The 11,106-nt window shown below is 47.5% G+C and overlaps 1 protein-coding gene across 1 annotated transcript; it reads right to left on the bottom strand.

Annotated features, from left to right (window-relative positions):
* On the bottom strand, window positions 1-4,610 carry LOC141476956 (immediate early response 3-interacting protein 1-like). Its single transcript, XM_074165921.1, has 3 exons — window positions 4,489-4,610; window positions 3,072-3,173; window positions 1-1,355 (listed from the first exon to the last, which is right to left on the bottom strand). The coding sequence occupies exons 1-3, from the start codon at window positions 4,577-4,579 to the stop codon at window positions 1,300-1,302; spliced, it is 249 nt and encodes an 82-aa protein (XP_074022022.1). The 5' UTR covers window positions 4,580-4,610; the 3' UTR covers window positions 1-1,299.
* Between the last annotated feature and the right edge of the window lie 6,496 nt (window positions 4,611-11,106).

Genomic DNA, 11,106 nt, shown 5'->3' with positions numbered 1-11,106 from the left:
AACTTAGAAATTCAGAATTTATTTACAAGTTTTCACTAAAAAAAAGAAAAAAAAGAAACAACAGAAAACTCTCCTCCTGCATATACTCTACTCTGTAAAACACTGCAATCAAAGATGATTAAATCCATTTACACATTTTACAGATTTACCTGTGTATACAACAGCATATGCTATAATCATTAAGACGTTGAAAGAAGAGAGGATAAACTAAGCTCTTTTAAAATAATGAAACTGCCAGGTTTCCCTCAGCCTCCCCCTCTTTAAAAATAAGCTACAACACTTCAGCTGAGGCTTTAAAGACTTCTAACTTTTCTTAAAAAGTACAGGAGAACCAGCCTTCTTCAATCCAGACTTGCTACACTTGCTAACCCAGCAGCCTTAATTGGGGCAAGATCTGTACCAAACCAATTAGCGACCATCTCTGCCACAGAACTGCAAGGTAATACCCCCTAGTTTCAGTTAACTGTTAATTTAACGAAGGAAGATGGAAGGCGAGGGAAGGAGGAGCAACAGAGGAAGCTGCAAGTTTTAACAGAAGTTAAAAAGTATCATAACTTCTGACAGAACAGTAACAAATGCTAATTGCTAATTATCACCTGCTAGTCTAAATTAACACAGAGTTGCCCAGCTGTAGGTACAACTTTTTAAAGATTTTTTGCATAGCAATCGCCCCTGTTTTCAACCTACTTCACCATCAACACCAAACATTCTTGGATTTGGAAAGTCTTAATCGAACACCAAGAGAAAAATCCTGTTCTCAATCAAACCGGGAAAGTTTGATTTCCGAAGTGAAGCAAATCAGGATTTTTACCAGCAAGTTTTGTCTCCCTCAGTATTACAACCCAACTTCAATAACTTATATCGTGTTTTCAGAGCCCAATTCGTATTAAATAGCATCGTGTAGTCACTGAAATTAAAAAACGAACACTGTTGTTTTCCTTAATGTAAAAATTAAATCGCGATGTCTACTGAAGGAAATTAATCCCTGAGTAACGAGAGGTTTAAAGACTGCATCCTATCGACCGTCACCGCTCGCAACAGCCAACGCCAATCACAGGCGGCAACACAATTTGTCAGGAGTCCGGTATATTTGCAGCGCCGTGGCATTGATCCCCATCCAATGAAACTGCATGTGAACGTTTGGAAATAGGATTAAATACAAACAAGAGTGTCTTTTATTATTTTAAGTCGAGCGTCAAGCTGTCAGCTAAACCGTGCTGGATCCCAGGAAACTCAGGAGCGGTGGTGATGAGCAACTCGCTTCTTTGGGCATCCAAAATTGACTTTCACCAGGCATCTTCAACCAAACAACAGGAGGAGAACGATTGTGATGGAGTTCACGGCTATTAATGGCACTGTAGAAAAAAAAAAAAAAAAAAAAAAATAAAAGAGCAATTGTGAACATCATCTTCTGCACATCACAAAGTGATAGAACTTCCTCTCTTGGGAAACTGCCTTTTAAGGAGCAAAATCAGTCAAAATTGTAAAAACACACTGTATTTTCTTATGCAAATATCGGGATTAGTGGGAGGAGCCAGGATCAAAGCCTGGGATACTAAAAATTAGGAAGCAACAGCATAAATATTTGTATATGGCCCATCATGTTATAACTTTGACCCAAAAAAGGTCCTTCCTCCAAATGAAACAAAACCACCTCAAAGTCGGTTTCTATCCTTGGCTTCACTGCGATTTAGAAGAAATATATCAGTTTTCACTCTGCGGTGAGCAAGACAGGTAAGATTTGTTAATTCCTGTTTGTCATCACCTATAAAAAGAATTTTTGGTGTGCTTTATAGTAAAAAACCTGCAAGTTGCTTACAAATTAAGACTCTTTTTTTCCCCACTATCCTTTAAGCCATGTAAGCCTGGATTACCTTTAGGAATCCCAGGAATTACATTTCCCCCCCCCCAGGTAGTTCATGTAAAATTGAATTTAGCCAAGGCAAAGCTAATAGCACGCTCTGATTGATCACTAAGCTTCCACCCAAACTCCAAGAAAAGACAAGACACAGCAGTGGCACCACAAGCCAGAGTCTGCATCGGGGAATGTTTTATACTTTATCAAGCTGAGGGCACCTTAGGTGGGACCTGCATCCTCCTCTGCAGAGCCCACACGTGGAGAGAGGAACCCAAAGGAAAGAGACATTGGAAATGATGGGCAGAAATTTCGCCTGTACGAACCTCATGAAGTTCAACCAGGCCAAGTGCAAGTTCCTGCACCTGGGTCATGGCAATCCCAAGCACAAATCTAGGCTGGGCAGAGAATGGACAGAGAGCAGCCCTGAGGAGAAGGACTTAGGGGTGTTGGTGGATGAGAAGCTCAACATGAGCCAGCAACGTGTGCTGGCAGCCCAGAAAGCCACCCACATCCTGGGCTGCATCCCCAGCAGTGTGGCCAGCAGGGTGAGGGGGGGGATTCTGCCCCTCTGCTCCTCTCTGGGGAGACCCCCCTGCAGTGCTGCCTCCAGCTCTGGGGCCACCAACAGCAGAAGGACATGGACCTGTTGGAGCAGGGCCAGAGGAGGCTACGGAGATGCTGCGAGGGCTGGAGCCCCTCTGCTGTGAGGACAGGCTGAGAGAGTTGGGGGGTTCAGCCTGGAGAAGAGAAGGCTCCGGGGAGACCTCAGAGCCACTTCCAGTCCCTCAAGGGGCGCCAGGAAAGCTGGGGAGGGACTCTTGATCAGGGAGGGGAGCCAAAGGACGAGGGGGAAGGGTTTGACACTGAAAGAGGGGAGATTGAGATGAGATCTGGGGAAGAAATTGTTGACTGTGAGGGTGGTGAGACCCTGGCCCAGGTTGCCCAGAGAAGCTGTGGCTGCCCCATCCCTGGAGGGGTTCAAGGCCAGGTTGGACGGGGCTTTGAGCAACCTGGTCTGGTAGGAGGTGTCCCTGCCCAGGGCAGGGGGTTGGAACTGGGTGGTCTTTAAGGTCCCTTCCAACCCAAACCATTCTGTGATTCTATGAAATATCAGCTCTTTGCTAAAAGAGTCAAAATTCCGATGTAACTTCATTAAAGCACAGAAGGAAAACTTTACAGGCAGTACTGTTTAAACAGAAGATGGTCACCTTACCTCTCATCACGGTTCGTATGGATCGAATGAGGTTCGTTAGCTGTGCTTTAATTCCTGGTTCCTCTCCAAATCCTCCAATCCCTTGGTCGCTTCCCCAGCCCACTGTGTCACACCAAAACCACCAGACACGTGAGAAAAAACCCAAAACCATAAAATAAGTGATAGTAATGAGTGATTTATCTTGATTATGGTTATCAGTAACATTAGTAAAAACGAACTGCAACTTGCTTTATTTCAAGATCAGGTTTTTAAAAAAAAATATACTGAAAATTGTTAAACCTTTTAATGAACGCCACAATAACGACAGATCGATGATTCTGTACAGGAGACCCTTTACCTTTTAAATACGCCGCTGTTCCCAGGGCGCGGGAGAAATAAATGAGTTTATTTGGGCTTCGAAAACAAGAAAAAACATCCACAACATAAAAACAAACAACCTGTTCCTAGTCCTCTCCCTCACCGGCCGCTCTTCCCACCCGGATGAGCTCGGCAGTTGGTCCCAGGTGACTGGGGACCAACAAGTGGCTCGATCCCTCAGTGTCCCGTCCCCCCTCCTCCGCCCGCTCCTTGGAAAAGGGAGAAAACACCCCAAACCCACCCTGAGCAGACCCGTCCCTGCTGAATCCTACAGGAGAACGGGAAAACGGGACCACTCTCTGTGCTCCGGCCAAAAACCCAAGCTCAGCCTGACTTGGAGAAGTCAGGATTCTCCGGATGGAGAAACCCTGGAATCATTGGTATTTTTTTTAGCTGTGTTTTGCAGATCTTTGTGTCGGTGGCTTTTCTGTGTGGGTTTTTGTTGTTGTTTGTTTTTGGGTTTTTTTTGCAGGGTTTTGGTCATCTTTTGAAGGATGAGAATGTCCCAGCTTTGGGGATCTTCGGTACCGTTGGGATTGCGGGCGTGAAGACCCAAGAAGCCCCATCATCCCACCCACCCACCCCCCATCATGAGGAGACCAAAGAACCCACCTCGCGCTATGACACCGTAGTCATGGAATGGGGTGGGGAGGAACAAACGGAGACGAAACAGTAACAAAAATATAAAAACAAAGGAAATTATGGAAAAAAAGGAGACAAAGCAATGGCACGAGCGACACCAACCGCACCGGCAGAAGGTCCAGCCTCAAGCCCGAAGCGACGCCAGGAAGGGCGACACCCGGTAAGGGAAGGCGGCGGCGGCGGCGGGGGGGGGTGGGGGGGGCGGGGAACGGCGGAGCCCGGTGGGCCGGCAGCGGCCTCCCAGCCCTCTGCCACCCTCCCCGGGGCCCACCGGGAGACGGCCGGTACCTCCCGAGGCCGTGTGTGGGGAAGCCCGGGGGGATGGGGGGGTGGGGGGGGGGGCGGGGAGGGAAGAAGCGGCGCCGCGGCCGGGCCTACCCCCGTTTTTTCCCCGGGGGTCGGTGTGTGGCGGACTCACCGTGTCGGAGGAACCGTTCCTCGTGCAACACGGCGACGGCGTTAACGACGAGGAGAGCGGCCTGCAGCAGGGAGTAAAGGGTGAACGCCATGGCCCCCGCCGCCGCCGCGATGCGCCGCCGGGGCGGGAACCGGCGACCGAGCGGGACGTGGCGGGGCGGGATCCGGGGGGGGGGGGGCGGGGCTTGGGGAGGGGGCGAGGGCGGCTCCGCCCATCTCCCCCGCCCCCTCCCCAAGCCCCGCCCCCCACCCCCAAATCCCTGCGCTTCGGTGGTTTTTCAGGCTCGTTCCCCGCCGTAAGAAATGACAAGTTTGGGCTTAACGTGGACTGGAGAGACATAGGAACATAGGAGGTTCCACTCAAATATGAGAAGAAACTTCTTTACGGTGAGGGTGCCAGAGCCCTGGAACAGGCTGCCCAGGGAGGTTGTGGAGTCCCCTTCTCTGGAGATTTTCAAGACCCGCCTGGATGCAGTCCTGAGTAACGTGCTCTGACATGCTCTGGGCAATCCTGCTTCGGCAGGGGAGTTGGACTAGATGATCTTTATGGTTCCTTCCAACTCTAAAAATTCAGTGAAGTTCAGTGAAATTCAGACCCCAGCTCGATTCCTTGCCCTGCCAGAGCCTTCTGGGTTAATTACTCACAGCTGATCAATATTATATTCTCATTGTCATTCTTATTGTCAGTCCCTTCTCCCAAGGAACAGGCAATAGGACAAGAGGAAACGGCCTAAAGTTGTGCCAGGGGAGGTTTAGGATGGATATCAGGAAAAATTTCTTCACCAAAAGGGTTGTCAAGCCTTGGAAGAGGCTGCCCAGGGCAGTGCTGGAGTCACCATCCCTGGAGGTATTTAAAAGCCGGGCAGACGTGGTGCTGAGGGACATGGGTTAGGGGTGGTTTTGTCAGTGTTAGGTTGATGGTTGGACTCAATGATCTGAAAGGTCCCTTCCAACCTAGACCATTCTATGATTCTATGATTTTTATTTTTTTTAGTATTATCATCATCAATCATCATCATTGTCATTATTATTATTATTATCTTTATTACTATTATATATCTCCACGCTTCAGTTCTGGGTTAAGATCCACTCACCAACAAGCGCAAGGTGATCCAATACTTCAGCGACGAATCGAGCGTCGGGACCGTATGATGGAGAAAAGCACCCCATCATCAGAGACATAGAGTATTTTGTTACTAACTTGCCCCCCAAATTGCTAGTATTAATTACGAGAGAATAGAGAACAAAAACAGATTCATCAGAGTTTTGTCGTCTGGTCAAAATTATTTGCCATTCCAGTCTCAAAAAGGAGTATAGTCTCAATTCAGGAAAGCAAGTAAAACATCTATTGCGCTTCCAGTAGGATCAATATTATTTAAGCATATGCTGAGGTGTTTTGTTGTATGAAAGCTCAAAACATTTCCAAATGTTGGCTCTGATTCTGCAAATGCGTATGTGTACGCTTGGCTTCGTGCATGTCAGCAGTTCAGGACACCACTCAGGTGTCGCGGCACATGTGAACACACACTTTGCAAGCTCAGGAATTACAACAGTAATTCTTTATTTCCCATCTAGATTTTTAAACTGGGTATAACTACAAACCTCCTCAAAACTATCAGTTTAACATCTTAAAATGGAGCCAGTTCTAGTTACCCAGAGGCCTCCGAAGTTTGCAAAAAGGTTTTCTTAATCATCCAAACCATCTTTTTCCGTATGTCTATAAATAATAAAAAAGGCTGATCTTGATTTTTACCAAACTACACACACACATAGAGCAAGTCAATATTGGGCTGAAAAGATTTCATCCCAAAGGTCGTTACTGTTTTTTAAGACGTTATGAGTGCTGGAAGCTAATGGTCTCACAAATGGAAGTGCCTTTTGCTCTCAGACATAACTTAGGGCCCGATGGCAGTAATTCTATAATTAAATACAGATAAATATGAGGGGTCACTAACAGGCAGGTCTAATAACCACCATCATCAAGTAGCATTTCCTGGGCTACCTCCTTACAGTATCCAACCTATAAATAAATACTAACCTCAGTGAAGAGATAATGTTTCGAATTATGGCACTGAGAAATAAAAAAAATTAGGTTTTTAAAATAAGTATACAAGTTATGGCTTAGTATTTTTACCCACAATTAAGATATATTTCCAAAGAGCAGCTGCTATCGAACATACATAAACTTGACGTGATTTTCCCCTTTGTAAAATCCATCATGGCAACTGAACCACCACACAAGTCTTAGCTCTGAAGCATCGTGTTACGTGGTCGAAGGGAAAACCAGACAAAGTCGCCTGCATTAGAAGAATAGCATTTTTTTATTTTTTTTTCTTCAGTAAGGTGTTATGTTTCATTGCAGTGAATTCCTGCGATGTCATCTGCAGAGCACAGTCAGTCACCTTAAAGGAGAGTTTTAAACCACCTTACAGATGTCAAAGGACTAAACTTCGGGCCGGTGAAATATTGTGAACACCTTGGTATTATTTTTTCTTTCCCATTTATTGTTCAATATCATCAGACAGAGCTCAGCTCTGCGGGTCTGACTATCCTCTGCCATTAACGAGCCTCGAGCTTGTTGCACGCGAGTTTTGAGGATGATGTTAGTTCATAGAATCATAGAATGGTTTGGGTTGGAAGGGACCTTAAAGACCATTGAGTTCCAACCCCCTGCCCTGGGCAGAGACACCTCCCACCAGACCAGGTTGCTCAAAGCCCCATCCAACCTGGCCTTGAACACCTCCAGGGATGGGGCAGCCACAGCTTCTCTGGGCAACCTGGGCCAGGGTCTCACCACCCTCACAGCAAAGAATTTCTTCCTGACATCTCAATCTCCCTTCTTTCAGTCTAAAACTGTTCCCCCTCATCCTGTGGCTCCCCTCCTTGATCAAGAGTCCCTCCCCAGCTTTCCTGGAGCCCCTTTAGGGACTGGAAGGGGCTCTAAGGTCTCCCCGGAGCCTTCTCTTCTCCAGGCTGAACACTCGAAACTCTCTCAGCCTGTCCTCACAGCACAGGGACTCCAGCCCTCACCAGTTTATTCCTGGTGAACAAACACCAGGCCAAAGGAAGTCTCCTCATGACTTCAATCCCTAAATCCATTGCTTCACTTGCCACCAGCTCCTGAGTTTATTTTCTGAACTAGCTTTGACGATTTCCTCCTTTTGATATTTGCACATGGGCCTGTTAACACCGTATGAGCTGAAGATGAGCAAACTTTAAATATTCGCCATTAGAGTTGAGAAGAAAGCTTGCTACGTTGCAGTTTTACCTTCATGGGGCTCTGAACTGACACAAACCTTTGCGCTACGTGGAACAGCATACTGTATCAAGGAGCCAAGTCCTTATACCCGCCTCTGCACCAACCTTTACAGTGAGTCACTCCATTAACTGAAAAATTCTGTGTATGTGAAAAATGTAGGTTCTGTGGCTCAGTTATGTGCTGTAAATAAATCCCATAGCTACACTTTGCAGCTAAACTAAAGCCTTGTCATCCTTCAGTCATCACACCTATTGCAGAGCCGAACTGCTGCAAAGGTTGACAACGCGTCCTACAGAGGTAACGCATCTCTTGTAAGCACAAATTGAATATTCAGCTGAATATATGTCCAGTTCATAGAATCATAGAATTGTCCAGGTTGGAAGGGACCTTTCAGATCATTGAGTCCAACCATGAACCTAACACTGACAAAACCACCCCTAACCCGTGTCCCTCAGCCCCACGTCTGCCCGGCTTTTAAATACCTCCAGGGATGGTGACTCCACCACTGCCCTGGGCAGCCCATTCCAATGCTTAATAACCCTTTCCTTGTAAAAATTGTTCCTAATATCCAATCTGAACATCCCCTGGTGCAACTTGAGGCCATTTCCTCTTGTCCCATCGCCTGTTCCTTGGGAGAAGAGACCAACCCCCCCTGGCTACACCCTCCTTTCAGGTAGTTGTAGACAGCGATAAAGTTGTTTGTTTAAACCACGAAAGCTGGGAATGCAGCAAAATTTTGTACATTTGATAGAATGTGCATCTGGTTCTTACCCTTCAGCAGCCCCGTGCAGAAAAGATCTTTGTCTTGCCCATGACTCTAAATGTGCTCCACAGCAGCACCTCTGCCCTTGCTGATTTGGAACGTTGAGTAGCCATCCCCGCCAAAACCACAGCCAGACAGCTTTCCTAACATTTGTACCTTCAGAGGACGTTAATACGGCTCTGTGCACAAAAGCAGATTGAAGAGCAAAGGAAAAAAAAAACAAATACAAAGTTGTGAATTTACACCTGAATTTATTGATGCCATTTCCTATGTTTATCGTGCTTGGCTGTGTCACTGTAACAGCCTTTAAAAGTCATTTGTCATCTAGTGTGGGTGTGCACACAGAGGCACTAGTTATTGGTATAACTATTCATCTTGTTATTATCGATAGTGCAGGATTACATTACGCTACATTATATTGTACCGTGATTACTGGCATCTTCCCCCAAGTCACGGCTCGTGCTGTGCTCCTGCTGGAGTACACCAGCCCAGAACCGAAGCCTGTTATGCTCTGTACCATGTTAGGTATTTTTCAGACATTTTTCAGGGATTTTCCAGTCCGTGTCTCAGCTGGGAGACAGTGGATAGCAAAAGCAGGCCAAGAGGGGGAATAGGGCAGCAAGAAAACAAATAGATTTTGTCAGAGCGTTGGAAGTCTCTGTTTAGCCCGGCCTCACGGCTGACCGAGAATCAGGAATTGCAGGCATTGAGGCAGCAGCCGGTCTTAAGGAGGGATTTAGAGGAGGATGAGGAAACAGCTCCACGAATTTTGACAAGGAGGGGGAGGGATTTCCTCTCTGTGCAGCGACCAGAGTGAAGGAACAGCAGGGAGAGCAAAGAGAACAGGTGCCTGAGGCTGGTGTTACAGGCAGGAGGAGGTCACTAAACAGAGGTATGGAAAGAGGGAGACCAAAGTGACACCGACTCTTACAGGCAAGGAGCTGGCGTTTGCCACCATGGATGCGCAACTGTGTTTCGATCAGACCACTGAAAACGGTGTCAGAAGGAATATTTTGAATGGGAATACGGCTAAGGTCAAAGGATCCTGCTGTGGCCAAGCCAGGGGTGGCTGACACGTCCCCTCAGCTTCAGAATCAGGTCTGGTTTCCCTCTCTGCTAACAGAAAAACTACTCAAACTGCCCTTTTGGGACAAATACGGAGGTGATGTAATGGTGACCAAAGTCCAAGCGCCCCTGCAGCTCAGCACACAGGTTTTCACTCAGGTCTCTGAAATGCCTATTGCCTGCGTGGATCTTTCCGTGCCTACCCTACATCTGTTTTGATAAGCATCACGTACAGGAGCTTACATGAGCCCGTCAGTGTCACAGCACGTCCCGCTAGGGCCAGACTCTCCATCGACAGTTTCCCCAGTGATAGGGTGGCCCCATCTAAGCCCAGAAGAGGAGGAAATTCATAGGCTGAAGCCTTCATGTTCATACATTTGGTGGACATTAGGTCTCCTGTTTGAAAACAGGAGTCGCAAGAGCATTTCTTCCACCAAGTGGCTAAAGCCATTAGGTAATGCAGAGTCACTGATGCCAGCTGTCCTTCCAACCTGTTGGTGCCTCTGAAGGGCCTTAACGATCTTGCAGATCCTTTCAGTGCTCTGCAATGTGTGAGCACGAAGGAGGAACACCTGCTGGTCAAAGGGCTTCCCTCCTGCTGCTTTTGATTTTCCATCTACTTCTGTGGAAATCACAGAACGGTTTGGGTTGGAAGGGACCTTAAAGACCACCCAGTTCCAACCCCCTGCCATGGGCAGGGACACCTCCCACCAGACCAGGTTGCTCAAAGCCCCATCCAACCTGGCCTTGAACCCCTCCAGAGATGGGGCAGCCACAGCTTCTCTGGGCAACCTGGGCCAGGGTCTCACCACCCTCACAGCAAAGAATTTCTTCCCCAGATCTCATCTCAATCTCCCCTCTTTCAGTTTAAAACTGTTCCCCCTCGTCCTGTGGCTCCCCTCCCTGATCCAGAGTCCCTCCCCAGCTTTCCTGGAGCTCATTTAGGGACTGGGAGGGGCTCTAAGGTCTCCCCGGAGCCTTCTCTTCTCCAGGCTGAACAACCCCATCATGCAGGAAGTACGCCAAGAAAGTTGCTGAGATAAATGGAAAATTATATACCCCACAGCTCTTGCAGGGCTCCAGGCAGCAGTTGGCAAAGGGCATGAAGTTGGACCAGGCTTGCACCTACCCCTCTCCCTGACAGATCTCAGACTAATCTGTCCCCTGGAACTGCCACCTGAGCGGGGAGAAGAGCCAGGCTTGTTCCTTAGCCAGCTGGGGTCATGCCACAGGCAGAGGGCATTGGTTGCAGCGCTTGGTTTAAAGATTAATAGACAGTATCTTCCTTCAGGCTGTAAAAAGTGGGCAGATAAAGAAAAAATTCACAAACCCAGTGACTTCAGAAACTATGATCTGTTTGATAACATTGGCACAGCCACGGAGCTGTACAGCTCATAGGAAACCATGTGCAGAAGGTTAGGTCTAAGCAGAACGTGTGGGATTCAGGTGTGAGTCAGAGGGACTGGGAAATCTTTGTAAAAATTACGAGAAATCCCTCTCCCCCTGCATTTTTTTCCCCTGACTCATCCCAC

Source organism: Numenius arquata, chromosome Z, assembly GCF_964106895.1.
Source record: "Numenius arquata chromosome Z, bNumArq3.hap1.1, whole genome shotgun sequence".
Taxonomy (NCBI): domain Eukaryota; kingdom Metazoa; phylum Chordata; class Aves; order Charadriiformes; family Scolopacidae; genus Numenius; species Numenius arquata.
This window is presented reverse-complemented; position numbering and strand designations above follow the sequence as displayed.